Raw genomic sequence first — 22,193 nt, forward strand, 5'->3', positions numbered from 1 at the left:
GAAGACGAGCCGTTAACCGAGCGTTATTTTACAGTCGTGTCACTCTAAGTGCTATCCCACAAATCAGTTTAATAGCCCGAGTGTGTTTATACAGTACATAAACTGGAGATGCACAGTTGTTCAGTGATTTATACTTTTCTTCTTCAACATTTAAGATGCCTCAGAGATCATATCGGGAGCATAAAACTACTCGTGAAAAGACAGCAGAGGACAGAGCGACACAGCACGATCAAAAAAAGTCCCTTTAGAGCTGAAGAAATTCCAGATGGCGCTCAAGTGGAGGACAACATCGTAGGAGACTATATGGCTCGTGAATGTCAGCAACTCTGATTAAAAGCCGTTCTCCGCCTGGGAGGAAATAAAACAAAAAAACCCAAAACAAAACAAAAAAAACCTGCTGGCTTGGCCTTTCATTCTCATCTATCACAAGGAATTGTTTATATACAGTTATATTATTCTCCCCAAGCGTGTGTGTATGTGAGTGCGAGAGAGATGAGATGAATGTAATTAAAGTTTTTTAATTAGACACTGTTCTTTTCTGGGAAGCCTGTGGCAGCGCTGGGTGGAGCCACAGTGGAGACAGGAGGTTTGTGGTCTGGCTGAGGGAACCACGCCGGCCTGGGTAATGGAAACCGGGTGTTCATTGTACACATATACACATACATGCCAACACACACTGTTGTACACATGCACTCGCGCCCCCACACACAAACACACACACACATAAACCAAAGCTGAAGAGAGAGTATGCACGCAGAGAAAGCCGCATAAACTTCTGCAGACATGAATCTGAACGCACAGCCCCCCACACTACTAATGTATGCCACATTCAAATACATATATTCATTCATGTGACGCGGAGCATTATGGAATTCATACTGCTGAAGCAAGAATTCCCTAAATAGTGTTGATGTGTGCTTCTGCACGCACGCGCAGGCAAGCTCATGCATACGGAAGAACATATAAGCACTGACACACAAATGCATAATCCTAATACAGGCACGAATGGGTGCGCACGCACGCATGAATACACATTTACTCGTTGCCTGTCACTCACACAAGAATGTGTGTTTGCACACAGAGAGCTCATTATAGATGCATGTAGCGCACAAAAACACTCAATGCAAGCGAACACACACACACGCTATCCACCAGCCCCTCCTCGCTCAGTCATCACACATGCATGCACACGTGTACGTGCGTGCACGCACATATAAATGCGCTACTTTAAAAAGCACACAAAAAGCTCTCATCACACCAATCCCTAGGCGTGCACAAACACACACACACCAATTCACATACACATTACATTTCAACCTCCTTCACAGATACTGACGTGCAGGCAGTCACGACACAAAGACGCACACACCCAGCCTCGTTCAGCCTAACAATGTGATACAAACCCATATCCTGCATCAGTCACTGGCTTTAATGCACACTCCCACAACCCCACATACACACACACACACACACAGTACAGTCCAGCAGGGCCAGGAAATGCAGAAAACAGATCTCGGGCATCTACTGACATCAGTGAGGCAAGGCTCGCCTTTTCCATTAGACACTGACGTCAGTTTCCCCACAAAAACGGCTTCACCCCAAACTACAGGCGATCAAATCTGTTGACAGCTTAAAATAGATCAATGTGAGATACAGGCATCAAACAGGATCAGCGCTGATGATGTTCTCCTCTTCCTTAAACTGTGTGGTCAAACTGTCATAAATGAGCACAGAGCTTCTCCATCTGCCCGTCACTGCAAACAGAAAGGAGACTGTAAGGCCCCGATGCTGCAACTGGCCTCGCTCCAACCACTGGAGTCAGATGTATGTAAATATATGGAAAAAACTGAGGTGTGAGAACGCATACATTTTCAACACACAGGAACCATATGTGCTCCCCCCCCTCTCTTCTCCTCCCTACCAGTGAGCTCAGCATCCATCCGAATAACTTTTATACTGATACCTATATCTTTAGCTCCAGACAGTCAAAGAGAGAGCAGGTCAAGCTGGGCAGCAATAGGTCAATCACTATGAACAGGGCACCATCTAGTGTTGCATGCAGAGTATGAGAGAGCTGCACTTATGTTTGTCTTTTTTTTCCCCCCCTTCAAGATTAAAGGACAGCCATGTTGGGTGCGCTCGCTGGCTTCATGCCGTGTGCAAATTGGCTTTTCGCTCACATGATGCTCGGGTCAGTGCGAGGTTCGTTGCATGTGTTAAAGTATAGAGATGCAAGAAAGCTGAAACAAGCTGGACAAACACACAAAGGGCTCAGCGGACTTGAGCGCTGGTTAAAGCGGGTGGGAGCAGGGAAACAGATGTGATTGTTTGCATAGGCCAGGCTTATAAACCAAACCCCGAGGTGCTGCTACATGTGCGGGAGAAAGGAAGTTTAAGCTTCAACTACCTGCAACATGTTTTGTTTTTTTCCCCACTCTCAGTGAGTCTGTTGTCCATTTTAGAGAAACATTTTTGAACAACTAAATTATTGAAAAACACTTAAAAAGTACCAACCTAAAAAATAAATAAAAACAAAAAGCTTCCCCAAGATCATTTTGGCTTAACAGGAGGGCAGGCACAAGTGGATTAACGATGGCTGCGGTCCAACTTTGAGGAGCTCCCGCCTCTTTGCTGGTTTGCCATCAAGGCTTACTGGGAAACTTAATGGATCGGAGCCACTTGTGCTTTCTCTGCTGTGACGAGTGGACACGCCTGCTGCTGTTTCAGGCAGCTCTTTGCTTCATGTAGCAGACCAAACTCCATCATTGCATGTTGCTCAACTTTAAAGAAAAAGAAGATCAGATCTGTGTCCTGCGGCTGATCTGGGTGTGGCACCGTTACCTTCATGGTTTGATATGACAGGAAAAGTTATTCTGCATGACACATATCCCACGGAGCGTGCTCAGCTCACTTCTACCTTCCAAAAAACCCCTTTGACAAAGCAATAAAACACAGCAAATGGTGTTTATTGTCAAAGTGTTGGAGTAGGACAATGTTATATGTGCATAATTCATTATTGTGTACTCTAATTGTGCAACAAACTAAGCTACAGTATATACAGACATCTATCATTAACTGTTGATAGCTGGATGACAGTTATACTGTATAACAGTAAATCTAGTTGGCCGGTTGCTTGGGCAGGACAACCTCAATAAAGGCGATCCATCAAGAGTCCCAAGACTTTGGTATCATCTGCGCTGAATGCAAAATGGTGACTCTTACTCTTACAGTGTAATATCAATCAATACAACTAAACACAGCCATTAAAAACATCCACATGAATATACTCAATGCAACAAATGTTATGCAGAAATATCTCCCCGCCCTCCCCCTTTCTGTATTACACTCTCTCGTTTCATCTCCATAAAATCCAGTAAAGGTTAAACAAACATTTAAATGTTACATATCCCATTAAAGTAAAAGAGAATAATGTTATGAGAACCCTCAGTCTACATAGCAACAATGCTTTGTGAAAAATATATGTAGAGTGTGAACTAAACATTTACATGATTTTACAGGTGGAAAGGAAACATCGCTTTGACATAACTCTTTAGAATAATAATACAGCCCCACAGTCTTATTAACATGCTATGATCTCTTGTTACTCACTCCGATTGCTGTTCATGTGATGTCAGGCCACGCAGCCTGTCACAGGTTTGTGGTTGTGTCAGTCTGTATACATATTTATTTGTATGTAAGTGTGTCTGCGTGTCAGTATGTGTGTCTGTGTGTGAGTGTATGCACGTGTGCTTGCAGGCTCAACAGTCCCCAGAGTTATGCGAGTGCAGCCCGGTCTCCATTTTCCAGTCTCTCTGGTCGGTGGCGTCTCCCTGGCCTTGCTGGGAGGCGGCGGGAGACAGCGACATCTGTCTGCGGGGGTTGGCGCTGTGCATGGTGTTCCAGTGGCGCTTCAGATCCGACGCTTTGATGAAGGCTTTGTCGCAGGAGCCGCAGTTGAAGGGCCGCTCGCCCCGGTGCTGCCGTTCATGGTCTTTCAGGTGGGACTTGTGCTTGAATGCCTTTTCGCACATTTGGCACGCGAAGGGCCTCTCGTTGCTGTGGACCCTTTCGTGCCTCTTCAGGTCGGGCCCCCTGATGAAGGCCTTGCCGCACACCACGCAGCGGTGTGGCTTGAAACCGGAGTGGATCTTCAGATGCTCCTTGAGGTGGGCGGCAGTGGTGAAGGCTTTGGGGCAGTGCTCACAGCCGTAGGGGCGGTTGGCGGTGAGCAGCCTCTCCTTTTTGGCGTTGTGGTCCATGGGTTTTGCTCCCGTGCTCTGGCAGGAGCCGTGGTCGCGGTGGCCATACAGCAGGTACTCCAGCTTCATGTCGCTGGAGGTCGATGAGCCCCAGGTGTGGCTGTGCGGCTCTTTGCCCATGTTGGTGTTATAGTTGTGCGGCTGAGACACGTGTGAGCCACCAGGCCCCATGCTATCCATCCCCTGATCATAGAAGCTGTTCTTCCTCACCTCCTCCATAGCCAGCTCCTTCAGGATGGCATCCTGAGCTCTCATCCCATGGTCACCCGGAGCCTGGTTTTCCCGCGTTTTCATGTTGGTCAGCTCCCGTTTCTGGGTGCACAAGTTATCCAGGAAGTTGATGCCCAGGATCTGACCAGACGACATCATCATATTGATGTCCTTCTTCCTCACAGCCAGCCTGGCTGTGTACATGTAATTAAGCACCTCCTCGAAGATATCCGAACGGATGAAGTCCAACTCCACGATGGAGTTGTCCTCGTCGCTTTGTTTCTTAAAGAGCTTTTTGAAATAGTTGCTGCAGGCGGCCAAGACACAGCGGTGAGCCCTGAACTCTATGTTTTCCACCACGACCACCACATCACAGTGCTCACCTTCCAACCTCTGCTGGTTGAGCATCTTCAGAAAGGTGGCTTTGTGGTCATAGTCGATATATCTTAGTAAATCAGACATGTTGCAGGACAAACTGGAGCAACCTGCAGAGGGGGCAGGGAAAAAAAACAAAAATCAGCAAACGTGTCAAATATTTTGATTCCCACCAAAGAACGAGGGCATGCATGCACCCTGCACAGCTGAGGGGTGGAGCTCTATTTGCATGCCACTTTGGAAAATATATACAGGTAGCGTATGCAGCGCGCCTAACAAACAAAGTATCGGAGAAACTTGCAACCGAAGGTGAACCTGTTCATAAATAAGCGCCCGACAGACAAGAGAGCAAACAAGTGGCCAAACAACCGATGCAGAAACCCCGAAGAAAAAATACGGCAGGGCCCATAGCCGCAGTAGCGCTAATAATAAGAAGCAAAAAGAAAAAAGTAACGGCAGCAGAAACAAACACGCGCACTATTCTCCACTTAAAAAGCGCGTTTTGCCGCCGAGTTCGCGTGACAGTCGCGTCGCGTGCAGGAAGGATAACCTTAGCAAGAATATTTCACATTTCACTGCGCCCAGCCATTTTGGTCAGCAAGCCTCCATTGGCATGTTTCTGGTGCCTTTAACTGAGTTCACAAACAGCGGAGGAGACGGCGGCGAACAGACCGACAAACCTCCAAAAACCCGCCGCGCGCTGTTCCGCGCCGCCCGAGCAGACAAAGAGGAAATAAAAAATGTTATTACCCGAAGCCTGAACGCGATTCCCTGTGTTGTCACGCAAGGCAGTCGACGACGATCCAGAGCTGTCGTTTTTCCTCTTCCTCCTCTTGTTGTGACTGTGCGGCTCCACAGGAAATGCTGCATTGTTCTGCTGCCACCTACAGCACCGGAGCGAAGCGCGCTACCGAGATCGTCTACACACGCGGCGGTGACTCACTCTGCCGGAAATCAGACGACGTGCTGAATATGATTGATTTTTAAATATAATACAAGCAAACACCCATCAGATAGCCCGTCTGTTCACGTCTTGAAGTCAAAATTAAGAACATTTGATTACAAAAAGTATTTATTTATTCATATTAACTGAACAAAATTCCCAAGAAATGCAGATACACAGTGACACTCAATGAGACACCCTCTTAAGGGACAATTCCCACTAGGATTTAAATACCCGGGACTCTCCACCATTTGGTTTTAGAATTGAAGAAGTCTGTTGGATGAAAGTAGGGCTGGGCGATATGACCCAAATTCATATCTCGATATCTTTTTAGCTGGATGGCGATATAAGATATATATCTCGATATTTTTTTTAAAGCCACAAGGTAAGAACAAAAAGAGAGTTCTTAGTCAAAGCTGTGTCCCAGATGTCACACGGGCACTTATTAACATACAGCATAGATGTACATGAAAAAAACTACTCAAAAATAAATTATGAGCATTTATTAAATAATAATGCTCCATAAATAAAAGAAAACTATGTTGTTTTTGTGCATAACAAAGAGCTCACCGTAATGCCGTGAGCATTAATGCTAGCCGTAATGCTCCGACAATCCATCAAGCCGGTGCAGCTCCGTAGCTTACCAAAGTTGTACTAAAACATTTTTGACAGATTGCTGAGCGCCGTGTACCACATAAAATCGGTTCGCGGTCATCAAGCACAACCAGAATTCATACATAAGGCGCGCTGTCAACTTTTGAGAGAATGAAAGGATTTTAGGCCGTATATAGCGTTAGCGTGGTTAGCTCGTCAACACGTTGACGCCGTCCAGCCCCACGCACGGGGCGATGCGCTGTAACTCGTTAACGGAGATTTGCCGTGTCCATCTTGTCGCTGCCTGCAGGTGAAGCAATGGGGGAGGAAGGGGAGTTGTGTTCAGTGAAGGAGAGGGAGGCCGAGTAACGTTGCGTAAAGACAAAAGTGGACGAAAGAGAGGCAAACCTGTGGCTCCACAACTATAGTTATAACGTAACATAGACTATATCGATATAAAAGATATTGTCACATCTTATATCTCGTATAAAAATATATCGATATTTTTAAAAAACTCGATATATCGCCCAGCCCTAGATGAAAGGTGAAATGTCTTCAAGAAACATAAAGAAGTCCACTCGCTTTCAGTCCAAGTCTTAGACTACCATAACCTGGATGTCCGAAAACCTACCGACAGACACAAAGTATCATCTGGGCTCCAAGCTTTTCTTTTTGATAAGCTTTTAGCAGGGGGAGACCTACAGGGGGGCACGGGGAAGCAACAGCCCCCAGCTGCCCACCACAACTTTTATGTTCATCACCCCAGTACAGTAATTTAAGTTCTTTTTCTGTATTTATTTTGGGGAACTTTTGGGGATGTCTCATTTAAACAAAAAAATTCTTTGTTTTCTCAAAAGAGATAATAATACAATAAATAGATTTGAAGTGTTTTTCTGGATATTTTGTTGACTCGGTTACATAGGGATTTTCACATACTTGCTGAAGAGGTATGTGCCCCTCCTTTGCCCCCCACCCCACACGTACAATTTTCTGTTTTTTGGTGGCTGAAATTAAGGTGCTGAAATTTAAGAGTAGCGTTCACAAGATTAGAAATTACGGTGGCCCCTAGAGACAAAGCACGTACAAACTCCAAAACACTTGCAAACTCCAAAACACTTGCAAACTCCAAAACACATGCAAACTCCAAAACACTTGCAAACTCCAAAACACATGCAAACTCCAAAACACTTGCAAACTCCAAAACACTTGCAAACTCCAAAACACATGCAAACTCCAAAACACTTGCAAACTCCAAAACACTTGTAAACCCCAAAGCACATGCAAATTCCAAAACACAACGGAAGTGCTCCAGGACGCTAGGGGCAGTGTTGAGCTTTTGTTACCTAGTAACTACACAAGCCAGGATGTACCAATGACCGGATTTGGGGTCTGCAGCCTTAAAGTCCGCATTTTAAGGCCGATTACGTCACAGCGACACGACGAAGGCTGTCCCAATTCAAAGGCTGCTCGAAATGCGGCCCTCAAATGCGTCCTTAATTTCCCTGAATTTTAAGAATGGGTCGCTGTAGCCTTCATGGCCCAACATATCCCAGATTTCATAGCTCGCCTGTGGTGTGGATAATTTTGCCGAAAAAAACGGCTGAAGCGGAGCCGCCGAAGAGTAAACTTTCAGAAGTAAGTACTGAATATTATGTCACTTATTTATGCGCAAATGTTTTTTATAATGAAGAACATTAAAACATTACTGTTGGCCACATGTCGGGAAAGTTATGTGACATTAGCGATGTTTGTACTAACTTGGTTTTAAAGCCTTTACTCCAAAATATACGCCGTTCAATAGTTGACTTTAATCTTACAGAGAATGTGATGATTTTATGGATAATTAAAGTCAGTCATATATCCACAAACACAACAGGCTGAAAGTCAGTGATGCTGCTCGGTTTGCAGTCCTGAATATCACGGCACAAGCAGGATTCACTGCACTGTTAATGTTAGCTATGTTATATTGCTGCCACTGTTCGGTGGTGTAGAGCCAAACGGACTTTAACGTGTGTTTGAACGAGCTGACGGTTCACTCGTTAAGCTGAAAGAAAGGTGCTTTAATCACAGGAGTCACACACGTGTCCACTGTACCATCTGGGAACTCTTCTTGTTTCGTAATAACACAGTCCTCCTTCTTTTGTGCTGTTTTGTAGCAGTGTATACACCTGAGGCTGTCACCTGTCTGTCTGTCCTGCACTCTCTCTCTTTTTCTTTCTCTCTGATTGTGTAATAAAAGTATGAACATGTATTTATAAGTTACATTTGTGTTTGAATCCTGCAGCTTATCACGCATTTGATTTCCATGTGTGACAACTGCAAGTGTCCAGAGTGAGGACAGACTGAGGGACTCACTGCTGCACATCATCTGTGAGGCTTTGCACCCCTGATGATCCACCAGGACTCAGCAGTGTGTGAGGAAGAGGAGGAGGAAGAGCCAGCAGCAGCTGACAGATGGAGAGAATAGACAGACTGTTCCCTGTTTGTGAAGGACTGCTAGGAAAGTTTAACATAACTAATTGTCTGTCCTGAATCAGTCTTATTAGGTAATGTTCAAATAATTTTATCATTCCAGTGTTTGCAGTGTGGGAGAAAGTACTCAGGGCCTTCAAGTTACACACTATGAAAGGAAGAAACAAGTTTAATATTCAGAAACCTAAAGTATGTATCAGCAGCTGAATGGACCTAAAAATAAATGTTTGTTTCAGTTCTATGAAGCTTTGAGTATTTTGGATTAGTAGCAGTGCTGTGTTTGTTGCATCATATTGCTGTAATTGTTTATATGCTTTATATATTCTGAGGTAAGTTGATCTATAGTGTTACATCATATTCTATAATGATGCTATGTGTTTGTATACTTTCTGCCCAGTTTGACCCATTTAGCAGAAGTCAGCCTGTTTAAGGCTCTGATATCTATTCTGTATGACTTAAAGCAGTTATGACATGGTCTGATTTTCTCACCCAATAAAGGAATATTCAATATATCAGTCTACTCTTCATTTTATCAGAAACAGTTATCACAGCTCATATAATTTCTTTTTACACACGTATGTAAGCAATGAGCCAAATTTAGTAATGCCAACATACTGAAGGAACAACATTTCTCTCTTATATATGATACACCTATATATGCACTGTCAAAGATACTTGTCTTTGAGTGAAGATTTAAGGTGATAAGACCTATAAATAACTGCAACTTGAATCTGTACTGTGGCTCAGTATTTGACACAGAGTTCATGTTCACTGCTGTAATAGCTAATAATGATTAATATAATAACTATAATATTGGCCATATTATATTTACATTACCAAAGTGATATGACTTTAGTCTCATGAACAACATTAGCTAATTGTTATTTACTAACTAATCTTAAATGACTGTTCAGTACAGAAATGCAGCCCAAAAATCATGTTTTACTGTCCTGTGGTCTCAACCTCAGATACTTATCAAATCACACAAAGCTCTTGTAGAAACAAACAAACAAATGAACAAAATATGTTTTCCTTCTTTTCTGTCAAACAAAGTTGTATGACACGTTTCCAGCGGTTAGTATCATGGTTGCTAGGCAACCTGGGAAGCGCGACAGAGACTAGACCGTCCCATACAGACAAACTTGCCGTTTATTTTGCAAATCGAGCTCAACACTGCCCCTAGCGTCCTGGAGCACTTCCGTTGTGTTTTGGAATTTGCATGTGCTTTGGGGTTTGCAAGTGTTTTGGAGTTTGCAAGTGTTTTGGAGTTTGCAAGTGTTTTGGAGTTTGCATGTGTTTTGGAGTTTGCAAGTGTTTTGGAGTTTGCATGTGTTTTGGAGTTTGCAAGTGTTTTGGAGTTTGTACGTGCTTTGTCTCTAGGGGCCACCGTAAGAAATGAATACGTGAGGCAGAGTGGTTTAGAGAGGACAGGCTGAGATGGTTTGGACAGGAGGGATGGTAGATATACTGGACAAATGATGCTGAAGATGGAGCAGCCACGGGTGTTTACTCCAATATTGTTCAGCAGGAGTGTTTGTTCATGGGCCCAGTGTGGTCTCAAGTGGGCTAGAATGCTAAAACACTTACATAATACACCATTGTGCCACATGTTTTCTACTGTCACTACATGTGTGACAATTCTTTAAAACAAACAAACAAACAAACAAACAAAACATTTCTATTGTAGATTTTTAAGAGTTGCAAAAGTTTCCTTCCACCTGGAAATACATTCACTTTTTATAAATTTCTAATCCTGTGTGTAATTAATATTCTTTGTAACCACTGTGGTGACATTCATGCGACTCTGAGGTGCACTTTAGTAACAAATGCACATTTACTCACACAATAAGAGACGGAGTGAGCGCTCTTACTCTCTATAAATCTTGGGAAATAACCGCACGTACGCAGAGGGGCGGGGCTTCCGCGTATTCATAGTAATTACCTCTGACTGCACACCGCCTGTCTTAATTAGCCCGCGGGCTCTCCTTTTAACAGGTCAATTAAGGGTTTGGAGCATTTGGTTTCATAAATAATAGATGGGCTGCAGCTTACAGCCTCATCCGCCTCCCATCATCATATTTAAACATTAATTTAACTTTTATTATGTCATTTTTTAGATAATTTCACCCTGCTTAAGTTTGATTTTACCGCTTAAAGATCGATCCGTTTCTGCCGTGTACTCAGCATATTTCCATAAAGTGAAACTTTAAGATTGAACAATTTAATATCAAATTAAAATCAAAGTTACACATAATTTAAAAGTAGCATAACTATTCAATCATATTTCCACTATTTTAACTATATTTGGAGATGACAAAAACTGATACTTAAAGAGGCATAAATGAGTGCTGACACAGGTTTCAGTACTGTGGTGGTTTTTATTATTTTAGAAGAGACCAGCAAATTAAAAAAAAACAAAACAAAACAAATGCACTTGCCACTTTTGTTGCACCTTTTTGAGGAAAACACAGCTGTACATCAATAATACTCTTTTTTTTTTTGGATACATTAGAATGGATAAGAGGGGGGCAACACAGCTGATGTGTTCAGGGTGGGCGAAAGTGGAGGGGGATTATAGATCTCTCTTGGCTTTGAATGTAAATCAGGGGAGAGCTCGCCAGTCTGAACCCTTTGCCTCACAGTCACACAAACCTGGGACTTGTGCTGCAGCTGATCATCTACCCTGGAGAAAAAACAAACCCTCCACAGGCAAATAAAATCCATTTCATGCCCAGAAACCTTTGATTCCTTGACTTTTTTGCCAGGACATAGTCTCTAAAAACCTTGAAGTGGGGGAATCAATCAATGAGAAATGATGAAACACTGATATAAAGGAAAATGCTATTCAAGTAGACATGACAAAAAAAAACAAAAAAAAAAATCAACTGTGAAAGATAATTTGCTATTTTCCTAGGAAAGCTTTGATATGTACAGTACGTAGCTGTAGTGATTTCTGTAGTGACATACCTGCTGGATAACCACGGAGCTGTTTGAAGGAATGAGGCGATGCTTGCTTGTAAATAACGTTGGCACTTCTACTGCGAGGTTAAATAGTGTACGCTCTCTAACATATACAGCCTACAGCGATTTTAAGTTTCCGGAGTGATGGCTTTATTTCATAAATAAAACGTTGCTACAATAATTATTCTCAATAATCATAAAAATGCATCAAAGTCATATAAGGCAGTGAAAGCAAAAGGTTTTGCTTGCTGCACACAGGGATTTGGCGTGCAGATGGATTGAGGAACCACTTGGAGAATCACATGGTTTCCTGTATAATCTTGTTTGATAATGCAACGTTGCTTCCTTCTCATGCAAAATGCATTTAGTTGTTTTGCAGATGATGGCTGTGACTAGCGGCGGAGCTGCAGCACTTGGAGAGTAGGAGGCCTTTCTAGTCTTCTGAGAGTCCCGACGTTATATGTGGAGTTCTGGATGCTGGATTCTGGGAGGGTGCAGAGGTTTAAAAAAAAAAAAAAAAACAAAAAAAAAAAAAAAATAAAGCCCTCAGAGTTATTCCTGTAAGAGGAGAGGAAATATAAGTCAGTGAATCCTGTAAGCTGAACAACAAAGAGTGAAAATGAGCCTCACTTCAGCTTAAAGCAGTTAAGTTAAACAGACGCTCAGAGAGAAGTTAGAAAAATGCAAATATACAAGACAGATACACACAGGCTAGTCGGGCAACAGGAAATCCACAAAAGTACCATCCTGACAACTGATTCAACAACTCCTACACGTGTTTAGACCAGGGCTCTCAATCATGTGGCTCTTTTACCCAACCAGCAGCTTTTAGAAAAAAACCCAACAACTTCACTTTAGACCCAATTTCCCTGAACTTTAATTACAGTAGCTAGCACAGATGTATAGCACGGATGTATACACACAAATGATTTATCATTAGTCTCCCCCCCCCCCCCCCCCCCCCGACTAGGGATGGGTATCGAAAACCGGTTCTTGTTGAGAACCGGTTCCCACTGTTTCAATTCCTTGGAATTGTTTGCCATTTTTGCAAACGATTCCCTTATCGATTCCAGTCGCCCCGAATGACGTCACCACGTTGCGGAGCGTCATTTACCTGGCAGGAAACACGGCGCCTAAGCGGCTCAAACGCTCAAAAGTTTGGTTATACTTTACGAGAAAGGATGACAACAGGGCAACTTGCAATACTTGCAAAGTAGATATTTCATTTAAGGGAGGAAACACTACGAATATGCAAAAGCATTTGCTCACAAAACACGCGATAACCTTAAATGAATGTCGTGTTTTTAATTCCGCTCCGGACTCGTGAATCTCAACCCAGCAGCAGCGGTAATGTTTGCACGTCCTCTCCCGTTAATGCGGCAGGTAAATAATCAACTAACAGTGCATATTATGTTAGCGCGATCTGCCTTATTACAAAACCTGCCATTACTGTGCGCTGCATTTAGGTGACCATGATGAGAGAGACAGACAGAGTCTGGCTCAGATGCTGGCAGTTGTCGCTGCAGTCTACCGTTAGCGTCTCCTTTCAGGCCAGGATAGACGAATGTCACCGAGCAGTGACTAAGTTTGTGGTCAAAGGTTTGCACCCATTTGCCACAGCAGATGCCCCGATTTTAGGTAAGTGAATGTGTTTAATTGTAGGCAGGAACATTACTGGATATTCTTGTTTTATTGCTACAGAAGAATATTTATTTTATTATTTTACAGTTACAATTTTTTTCCTGGTGACCCTGTGACACCCCATTGAAAAGCCGTAGGCTGTGGATCTCTTAAGATCTCACTGTTGGGTTTGTAAGGCCATGTTACTCCTAAATTTCTATCTCATTCAAAGAGAAGATATAAAACAAAGTTCTAAGCTATTTGACCTTAGTGTTCTCCTTTTTTTAAAAAGAATCAATAAGAGAATCGATAAAGAATCGAATCGTTAAACAGAATCGAAAATGGAATCGGAATCGTGAAAATCTTATCAATACCCATCCCTACCCCCGACTAAGAATTATTATTTTATTTACTGTATTTAAAACTGCCTCCACTTAAACCCAGCTCCACTTTGTTGGTACTTGAAATAAATAAACAATAACTAAACAACTTCAGTTATTATGGCTCTAAAATGTCATAAATGCAACAAATGCTAATGCAATAAGAAGTCCAAATACCAAATAATCATGAACATCTGCATAGCAGTCACAAGTGGTAAACATTTGAACTATTTATACCTATTGGTAATGTTTAATGTTATTTATACTTTATTAGGTTGGGAGACTTTAGAAAAGTTGAGGTATTTTTTAGTGACAGCTGGTAAATAAGTTAAAAACAACAACCGCATCACTAATAGCTTAAAAAATAGGCCTTATAACATTGCCTTTTTAAGTTATTTTAAAAAGTTAGGTGCTATCATTACTTATATCTTCACTCACTGATTTATTGGTTAAGGGGAGGGAATATTTAGGAATCATTAAAATCACATAGTAACACTAACAAACTAGTTTATTTTCCCTTAAGAAGAACATGTTTGATTTTACCTGTGGCACTTCACAGTTTGACAGCTACTGATTTGTTTTTTAACTACCATAAACCACCAAAAACAAAGAAAAGAAAAAAAGAAATCATCATTGTCCTGATGAAGACGCCCGTCTGAGGCATCTCATAACAGTTTTTGTTGCGGGAAGTAAACATGCTTCCAACTGACATTTGTTTCCAGGTTGTGTTGACCGTCACAGGCGATTTGTGTCCATGTCACATTTCACTTTTTCAATCTGTCATGAGGCTGGGCTGTATATTTTTTTGCTAACGGTCTGTCTGCATGCACGTGGGAATTTTGGAAAGCATGGCTTTATTCTATGTGTTTTGGCCTTTCATCCACACGTAAACATCATTTTAGCCCCCCCCCAGAAACTCTGTTCTGTGTTTACATGTGGACAAGGAAAACCAGGATTTTGGCTTGCAATGTCAAACTTGTTCACCTTCATCTTCTTTTCCAGTGTCAGACTGTGTCACACTTTATCGCCCTTACTGGTCCCCCTACGGCTACGATTGGCCAACATTTGTATACAGCTAGGCCTTGAGTCACCACCTGTTGATATCAAATCCTTCACACCCACATTAAATTGCATATAAACAGGAAACTATCTCACGCAATTTAAAACAAAAAAAGCTACATTTTGACTTCATTGTGGACGTGTTCCTAACATGAAAAACAAAAAAGAAAGAAAATGGTGATTTCCAATTTTTCTGGTTGCACCACCACTCTGTGTGTATCTAGCACCCAAGGGAAACAACAACTACCCACAACACTACAAACATTTATTATTATGTTAACAGAGCTGTTCAAGCACACTCAGATAAGACAGCACACACGCAAACACAGGACTGAGGGCAAGGCTGCAGAAACAAAGTCAAGCATTCCCATCTGGTGAGTCACACAAGCACACACATGCACGCTCGCTCATCCCAAACGCAGCGCCTTGGGACCATTTCAGTCAGAGAATAAAGGAACAAGTTTCACTGCCAAAAGGTGAACTAGAGTAAAACTTGACAGCGAGCACTTTCCAGAGACTATAAATGCTTGAGAGAAGGCAACTAGAATGACATGCTGTGCTGCAGTGAAATGCAAGGTTCCTTTATAACAGCTCCACACATGAGAAAATCCTCACAATACCCACAGTGGTCAAGTTGAAACACAAATGGCTGTATTTGCAGAGTTTGTTGAAACGCCATAAGGACTGCTGGCCTATTTTTCCCTTCGTGCAAAAACAGAGAAGTGCAACTGAAAGCAGAAGTGTGTCACAGTGTGCCCTAGAATCATCTCAGGGATGAACCCCAGGCTCTGGTGTTCATTTCCATGAAAAGCAGGCTGCTGTCTGCTGCAAAATTATTGCGGTTTTCGCCTTTGTGTCACAAACTTTTCATAGAGTTTTTAAAATAACAATTAGTGAACAACTTTCAAATCAGATTAAATCTGAAATTTTATGTCACATGCATATTCAGTAGTTTAAAAAAAAAGTCCTAAAAATGAACTTCTCCAAATGTAATTTTTTTTGTGACCTGTACAACTGGGTACACAAGGATTTCTTCAGCTAACATATATAATTTCAAATTTAAGAGCAGAGTTGAAAATAGACCAAAGCACATCTGTGTGCACTCAAGATCAGATTTCAGTCCATACGGGCGCGTCTGCAGTCGCAGCCTCGGAGCGGAAGCCGGTTCAGCCGGAATTTAATCGCTCATCCCTGCCTGTGCTCTTTGTGAGCTACCACAATGCAGGCAGAACAATATATGGAAGATGTTTTCACTCAGTGTTTCACAACATGCAGGCATAATTTCAAACATTTTTCCACATGTGTGTCTAATAAACATTTAGAGAAGAATACACTTCTTATTTAGAAAACTGTAATATTAGCACAGCAATTTAAACTTACAAAATATCTTTAAAAAAGGGAGTAAAGACTTCTTTAAACACACAGTACATGACTGTAGATCTTAAATAAAAGTTCATTGTGTTTCTCTCCAGCAGAGGGAAGCGTTGTAGCCATATTGCACTAGATTGCATGAGACTGCCGGCAGCATTGCTGTAAATGTTTTTAAGCCTTGTCATTATGAATTGAGATTGTAATATCCGGCCTGTGTGCACACATGCATCTGTAGTCCTTTTCCCTGCAGAGGGGAATGAAATGACAGCAGCATGATGCATTAGTTGTAAGTACCACAGAAACAGGGCTATCTGCACCAGTGAGAAGAAGTGCTGATGGAAAAGCAGCATGCCTAAGAGAGGAAACCAGCTTGAAAGAAAAAACAAGAAAAACAAAGCCCAGTTCAACCAAATTAAAACCAGACTAAACAGGACAGCGCCGGGATCGGGACTTGGGGCCTTGCTGTCTTACCTGGTTCAGTCCTCCCCCTCCTCTGGCGTGATCTCTGTCTCTTTATGTACCACTACTTTGGTCACTGACATGTCAGGGTGCTGTTCTTTAGCCTCCTTTATGGCCTGAGCCAGAGCCTACATACGGGAGTGCAGTGCCAAAAGGGATCACCAGGGGGAGACAGAGAACGGAGAAAGGCAGGGAGGGAGCGGGGATGTTGGATTGTAAGTCAGTATGCCAACAGGGAAGTCATTTTTAGTCACATTTCTTATACGAACAGAACTTGTTAAGCCATATGATGAGTTAATTTGTTTAAAATGTCACGTTAGCCCATTCCTGTCCTAAATATCCTGACGGTTACTAAGTCACCGCTCAGCACTTGACCTTTTTAATTTACCACACAATCAAATAATCAGCTTTGCAGAAAGAGAAAAAATAATGAGTATGGGTAAGCAGAGGAACACTATGAAAGGACTAAAAGACCTCGTCATGGTCGATGTCTGCGTCTCCAGTGATAACGATCCTTTTCTCGATTCTTGTCTCCGATATGCCTCCTTTCACCGTCTGACCAACAGAAAACACATCAAATGACTGCAATATTCCCATCTGTCAGCTCGTCATAAGAAAATCTTAACCTAGGTATCTGAACTTGTTTGGCCTTTTTTGTAGCTTAAGCAGCTGATGATAATACTAATGATAATACTAATGATAATAATAATAATAATAATAATGAAAGCACTGATAAAAACAAAACTGTAATAACTCATGAAAATAAAAACCAGGGGATGGATATATGCAGAAAAACCTCCATCAGGTTTCTGTTTTCATCCCCTTGGGCAGGCACACACTTGCGATCACTTGATGAGAACACTTTCCCGGCTTATTCAGCGATTCAGGTTTCAAACTTGCCAGAAAGAAGAGAGACGCTCAGATGTACAACAAGCGTGAAGAGTCTAAAGCATAGGTGTCAAATTATGGCCAAATTTGGCCCGCAGCCTAATTACATTTGGCCCGCGAAGCCATACCAAATTACTATTAGAGCTGGCCTACTGGTATTATACAGCTAATATATATATTGTTTAGTATTAAGCTTTGCTTGTTCCATATTCAGTTTTTCAGCAAAACATGTTTGAGTCCATAAGAAAAGATTCATTCTTATATCTAGAGGAAGATTTTTTTCCCAATAAATATTAATGTTAGCCCGCGACTTTGTTCCAGTTTTGAATTTTGGCCCACTGTGTATTTGAGTTTGACACCCCTGGTCTAAAGCAACAACAGATGTGCCCTGACCTTTGTGATGTGTGTGGTTGTCGTGGTGCTGGTGGTCTCTGAGGTTATCGTCTGAGCACTCAGCAACACTCCGGGGTCTGCATCACCGTTAGTCTCAACCTGTTGATACACAAAACACTCTATATGAGCACTGTACATAAAACCATCCAAACACAGCAGCAGTACTACCTTCTTTAAATTAAAATAAATACCGATTAGTGGAAACCTCAAAGCTCAAACTCCTTCACGTTTAGTTCTTTTTCAATTACGTTTCAGCCTCAACTAACTCCTGAGAAAATTATCTGGATTGTGCTACATGCTGCTACATGTTGACTTTTCCCACCATATAGTAGATAACTGTGTGTGTGTGTCTGTTGCTGTGCAGGTAGTGTGTTTCAGCCAAGTCTGCAGCTGAAGACAAACAGTGAGGCAAACTGCAGGTCAGACGATAACTCTTGGTGGTTTTAAGTGAGCCACACATTATGCACAATTATTTAATCAAGTGCTTCTCATTTTTCCCAGTAGTGCAGCAGTCCCCAACCTTTTTTGCGCCACGGACAATATTTTCACAGACTGGCCTTTAAGGTGTCGCGGATAAATACAACAAAATAAAACTAGTACAGGTACCGAAAAAAAGATTTATTCATAACACACGTGAAAAGACCAAGGAAAACTGAGTTAACGATAAAAACGATAACAAAATAACGCTGAAAACCGATAAAAACCCTGAAAACCATACATTTCACACCTGAGCCTCAACGTTTGCGGCCCGGTACCAAACAACTCACGGACCGGTACCGGTCCGAGGCCTGGGGGTTGGGGACCGCTGCAGTAATGTACCAACACTGACATGTTTATTCAGCCCAGTGAGTCTGTTTGTCTTGTGTGAGAATCTTTGCCTCTCTTGGTGGCAGGAAAGCAACTAGTGAAACACTTCACATTTAACAGTAACCAGTAATGTTTGTACTAAATAAATAATTAAATGTTGCCCCATCTATCAATGTTACACAATCTTTCCAAATATTCCTGGATCCAGATTGACTGCATCAGGTAATCACTCCAAGTTGTGCTAAGCTCCACCTCTGGTGAAATTTTAATGCAAATCCCTTCAAAACTTTTCCAGTAATTTTGCTAAAAACAAACAAACAAACAAACTGAACCAATCACATAACATCCTTGGCAGAGGTAGACATACTTACCCCCCCCTGCAGTTTTTAAAAGCATGCCTAAGGGATGCGAGTACCCCATTTAACAAACGCTGACTTAATCCATCGCTAATCCATGAAAATTTATAGTTGAGCTTTAAAGCTGCGGTAACTCCAACCGCTGCAGTTCCCATCAGCTCTACAAAGCTTCAAAAATGTGTTTTTATCTCATTTCTTACTGCTCAGACTTTCCAGTAACTTTAGTGTTTTGACTCACTCTCACTGGTCGTCTGCTGTCACAGCAGGCAGTTGCTTTACCTTTATTCTTTTTGCGTTTCTGATAACTGTTCTCCATTAAATGCTGGCTGCTCACCAAGCAGATGATAGCCAGAAACTAGCAGCTGAACACAATCCAGCTTTAAGCTTCAAAACAAACATTTCTCACAAGAGGTAGTGGAGAGCAAAATGGCGCTAAAAGTCGGGTTAATATTTGACCTCCCAGGCAAATGCAAACACTGCACTCAGTGAACGAGTGCTGCTCGGCATCTTCGGCATGTTTAAGCAACATGATTGTCAGTTCACCTCAAATCCTGTTGCTAAATTTCTTATACCAACTCGTACACTATTCCTCAATCACTGCCATCCAATAACTACGACAGTCACACATTGTGGTCACATGTACCTCTGCAGCTTCATAGGTGATCGTTTTTGTCTCAGTGTGGATCACGGGCATGTCTTTGGTAGCCACTGCGGTAATGTCGGGACTCTGTTTGACAAATACACAAAACAGGGACAAATAAATGCCTGCAGGGGAAGACCAGCATTATGAAAAGCACCCTACCTGAGCCGGATCTTATGCCTGAAATCAAATGCTACAGGTGTTCACTGTTAACTGTGTGCTTCTGTTCTTAAAATAAGTAAATCACATTGACTAAAATAAGCAGCGCATGCTCATAAGCTAAGCAGAGGATGGTCACCGAGTGCCTCAGATCTCTAAAAGAGCATGCAGTCATGTGTTAGTCCTTCATCCAGTGCAGGGGAGGACACTGAAGAATGGGAATCACAAGTTTTCTATCAAGTGTGTGCACCACATCAATTACAAGGTCAGCTGATCTGCACAGCAACAAACTGCGAAGTTAAGAGCTTGAGAAATAAATCCATGCGTTTGGCAGAGCTAGATCGATTAGTAGTGGCGGGCCGTGATGCGGGGGGTGATGGTGAGTCTGTAATAATGAGGCTGAGGCCTCTGAAGCTTATGCAAAGTTACCTCCAACCGAGGCACAGCAGAAGGCGAGTTGGAAGCTGGTGTGTGTGACCTAAGGAGTTCAGATCGAGTCCCTTTGTGTGGGCTTGTCTGGCCTCGCACCTCAGTTTCTTTTTCCAGTGCTTTGCCCTCCACAATTTCTTCTGATGCCATCATGTCTCCTCTCCCTTCTGACTCATTTTCTTCCATTTCACTTCTTTACTGTCATACTTGTGATGTACTCCCTTCTTTACAGCCAATGGTTTAACCTCTGCTTCCTCCGTTTCATCTTCTGGGCTTTCCATCTTAACATGGTAGTATTTCTCTTTTTCAAACGGCAAACGGTTTGACATCTCTGAAAGTTTCTTTGAGTCAGCCTCTGTACACTCAGGGGCCACTGGAAAACACTCCACCACCTCTTCATCCACCTCCATACCATCTTCTGTCTTTACGGGGAATTCTTCTTTGAAAAATTGTACCTCATCAGAGAACTGGACCCTCCTGTTCCTCACTTCTCTGTGCTTCTTCTCCCCTGCATGTTTAAAAGCTGCAAACTTCTTTTCTAAAGACTCCAAAAATCTCTTATTTTTTTCTTCATCGGGTTCGTCCTCTGTTAAAGGCAGCTCTCCTTGCTTTCCATAACCACTAATGTAAACAGGAAGAGTAAATCTGAACCCATCATTGCCATTTGTTAACATCGGTGCCTCCACCTCTACATCTGTTAAGCTTAGCTCCCCAACATTTTCATCTACCCCCAAATGTTTTGCCACTGGCTGCCTCTCTGCCTTCATCACCAAAAACAGTCATAATGCTCGGGTCTTATTTTCTACAGTTGACAGGCTAACAAACCCTCCTGTGTCAGTGGCAGCTGAACTTCATTCGACCATGGCCTGCAATGACTTTGCCAAATTCTTCACAGAAAAAATCCAAAAGATTAGACAAGCAATTGGTACATCAACAGCAGATCCAGAATATGTACTGTGTCCACCGAAAAACTGTTTAAACACCATGAAACAGTTTCACCCGATTAACAGCAAAGACCTGGAGGACATCTTAGGTCAACTGAACTCCTCCTCTTGCTGTTTAGATGTCCTGCCAACAAGTTTTTTCAAAAAGGTCTCAAAGACTTTAGAGTCAGACCTGTTACAGATCGTCAATTTTTCTTTATTATCAGGTATGTTTCCAGAATCACTAAAAACTGCTGTAATAAAACCTATACTAAAAAAGGACAATCTTGACAAGACACAAATGAACAACTACAGGCCGATCTCAAATCTTCCATTTTTAAGTAAGATCATTGAAAAAGCAGTTTCTCAACAGCTCAATTACTTCTTAAAACAGAATTTAGAAACAGGTTTTAGACAGAACCACAGCACTGAAACCGCTCTGACCAAAGTGTTTAATGACATATGTCTGAATACAGACAGTGGAAAAATGTCAGTCTTAGTTTTACTGGATCTCAGTGCAGCATTTGATACAGTTGACCACAACATATTACTCAAACGACTGGAGAACTGGACAGGTCTTTCAGGAACTGTACTAAACTGGTTCAAAACATACTTAGAAAACAGGAAATACTTTGTATCAATAGGTAACTTCACATCTGAGCAGACAACTATCACATGTGGAGTTCCCCAAGGTTCCATCCTGGGACCCCTTCTGTTTAACATTTACATGCTTCCACTGGCACAGATTATAAAGAACAACAAAATAAACTACCATAGCTATGCAGATGACACACAAATATATATCACAATGTCACCAGGAGACCGAGGCCCTGTACAGGCTCTTGGTAAATGCATTGAGGAAATTAATGACTGGTTGTGCCACAATTTTCTCCAG

General features: G+C 42.2%; 2 protein-coding genes across 19 annotated transcripts in view; both read right to left on the bottom strand.

The window, feature by feature from the left end:
- Nucleotides 1-1,899: 1,899 nt before the first annotated feature.
- LOC146497417 (zinc finger and BTB domain-containing protein 14-like) lies at nucleotides 1,900-5,729 on the bottom strand. Of its 2 annotated transcripts, none has more exons than XM_085140165.1 (2): nucleotides 5,525-5,729; nucleotides 1,900-4,954 (listed from the first exon to the last, which is right to left on the bottom strand). In XM_085140165.1, exons 1-2 carry the CDS (start codon nucleotides 5,712-5,714, stop codon nucleotides 3,759-3,761), a joined length of 1,386 nt encoding a protein of 461 aa, XP_084996291.1. In that variant the 5' UTR covers nucleotides 5,715-5,729; the 3' UTR covers nucleotides 1,900-3,758. The 2 variants fall into 2 exon arrangements, with proteins under 2 accessions (XP_084996291.1, XP_084996290.1); XM_085140164.1 differs by having other exon boundaries at nucleotides 5,595-5,725.
- Nucleotides 5,730-11,211: 5,482 nt separating this feature from the next.
- The window catches only part of epb41l3b (erythrocyte membrane protein band 4.1-like 3b), a 48,130-nt gene continuing 37,148 nt past the window's right edge, over nucleotides 11,212-22,193 (bottom strand). For all 17 annotated transcript variants that reach the window (XM_085140123.1, XM_085140124.1, XM_085140126.1 and 14 more), the window contains 5 exons: nucleotides 19,791-19,874; nucleotides 17,985-18,083; nucleotides 17,178-17,258; nucleotides 16,716-16,831; nucleotides 11,212-12,372 (listed from right to left, as the gene is read on the bottom strand). In XM_085140123.1, the coding sequence (XP_084996249.1) occupies nucleotides 16,721-16,831; nucleotides 17,178-17,258; nucleotides 17,985-18,083; nucleotides 19,791-19,874 (375 nt within the window). In that variant the 3' untranslated portion in view covers nucleotides 11,212-12,372; nucleotides 16,716-16,720. The remainder of the gene's footprint in view (nucleotides 12,373-16,715; nucleotides 16,832-17,177; nucleotides 17,259-17,984; nucleotides 18,084-19,790; nucleotides 19,875-22,193) is intronic.

The sequence above is a fragment of the Neolamprologus multifasciatus genome, chromosome 18, assembly GCF_963576455.1.
Source record: "Neolamprologus multifasciatus chromosome 18, fNeoMul1.2, whole genome shotgun sequence".
In the NCBI taxonomy this organism is placed as follows: Eukaryota; Metazoa; Chordata; class Actinopteri; order Cichliformes; family Cichlidae; genus Neolamprologus; species Neolamprologus multifasciatus.

Bases quoted from the DNA above. Each gene is read 5' to 3' on its own strand.
- LOC146497417 (XM_085140165.1), bottom strand. From the start codon at position 5,714: ATGCAGCATTTCCTGTGGAGCCGCACAGTCACAACAAGAGGAGGAAGA. The intron at 4,955-5,524 runs GTTTGTCGGTCT...CCCCCTCTGCAG, and splicing joins CGCGCGGCGGGTTTTTGGAG to GTTGCTCCAGTTTGTCCTGC.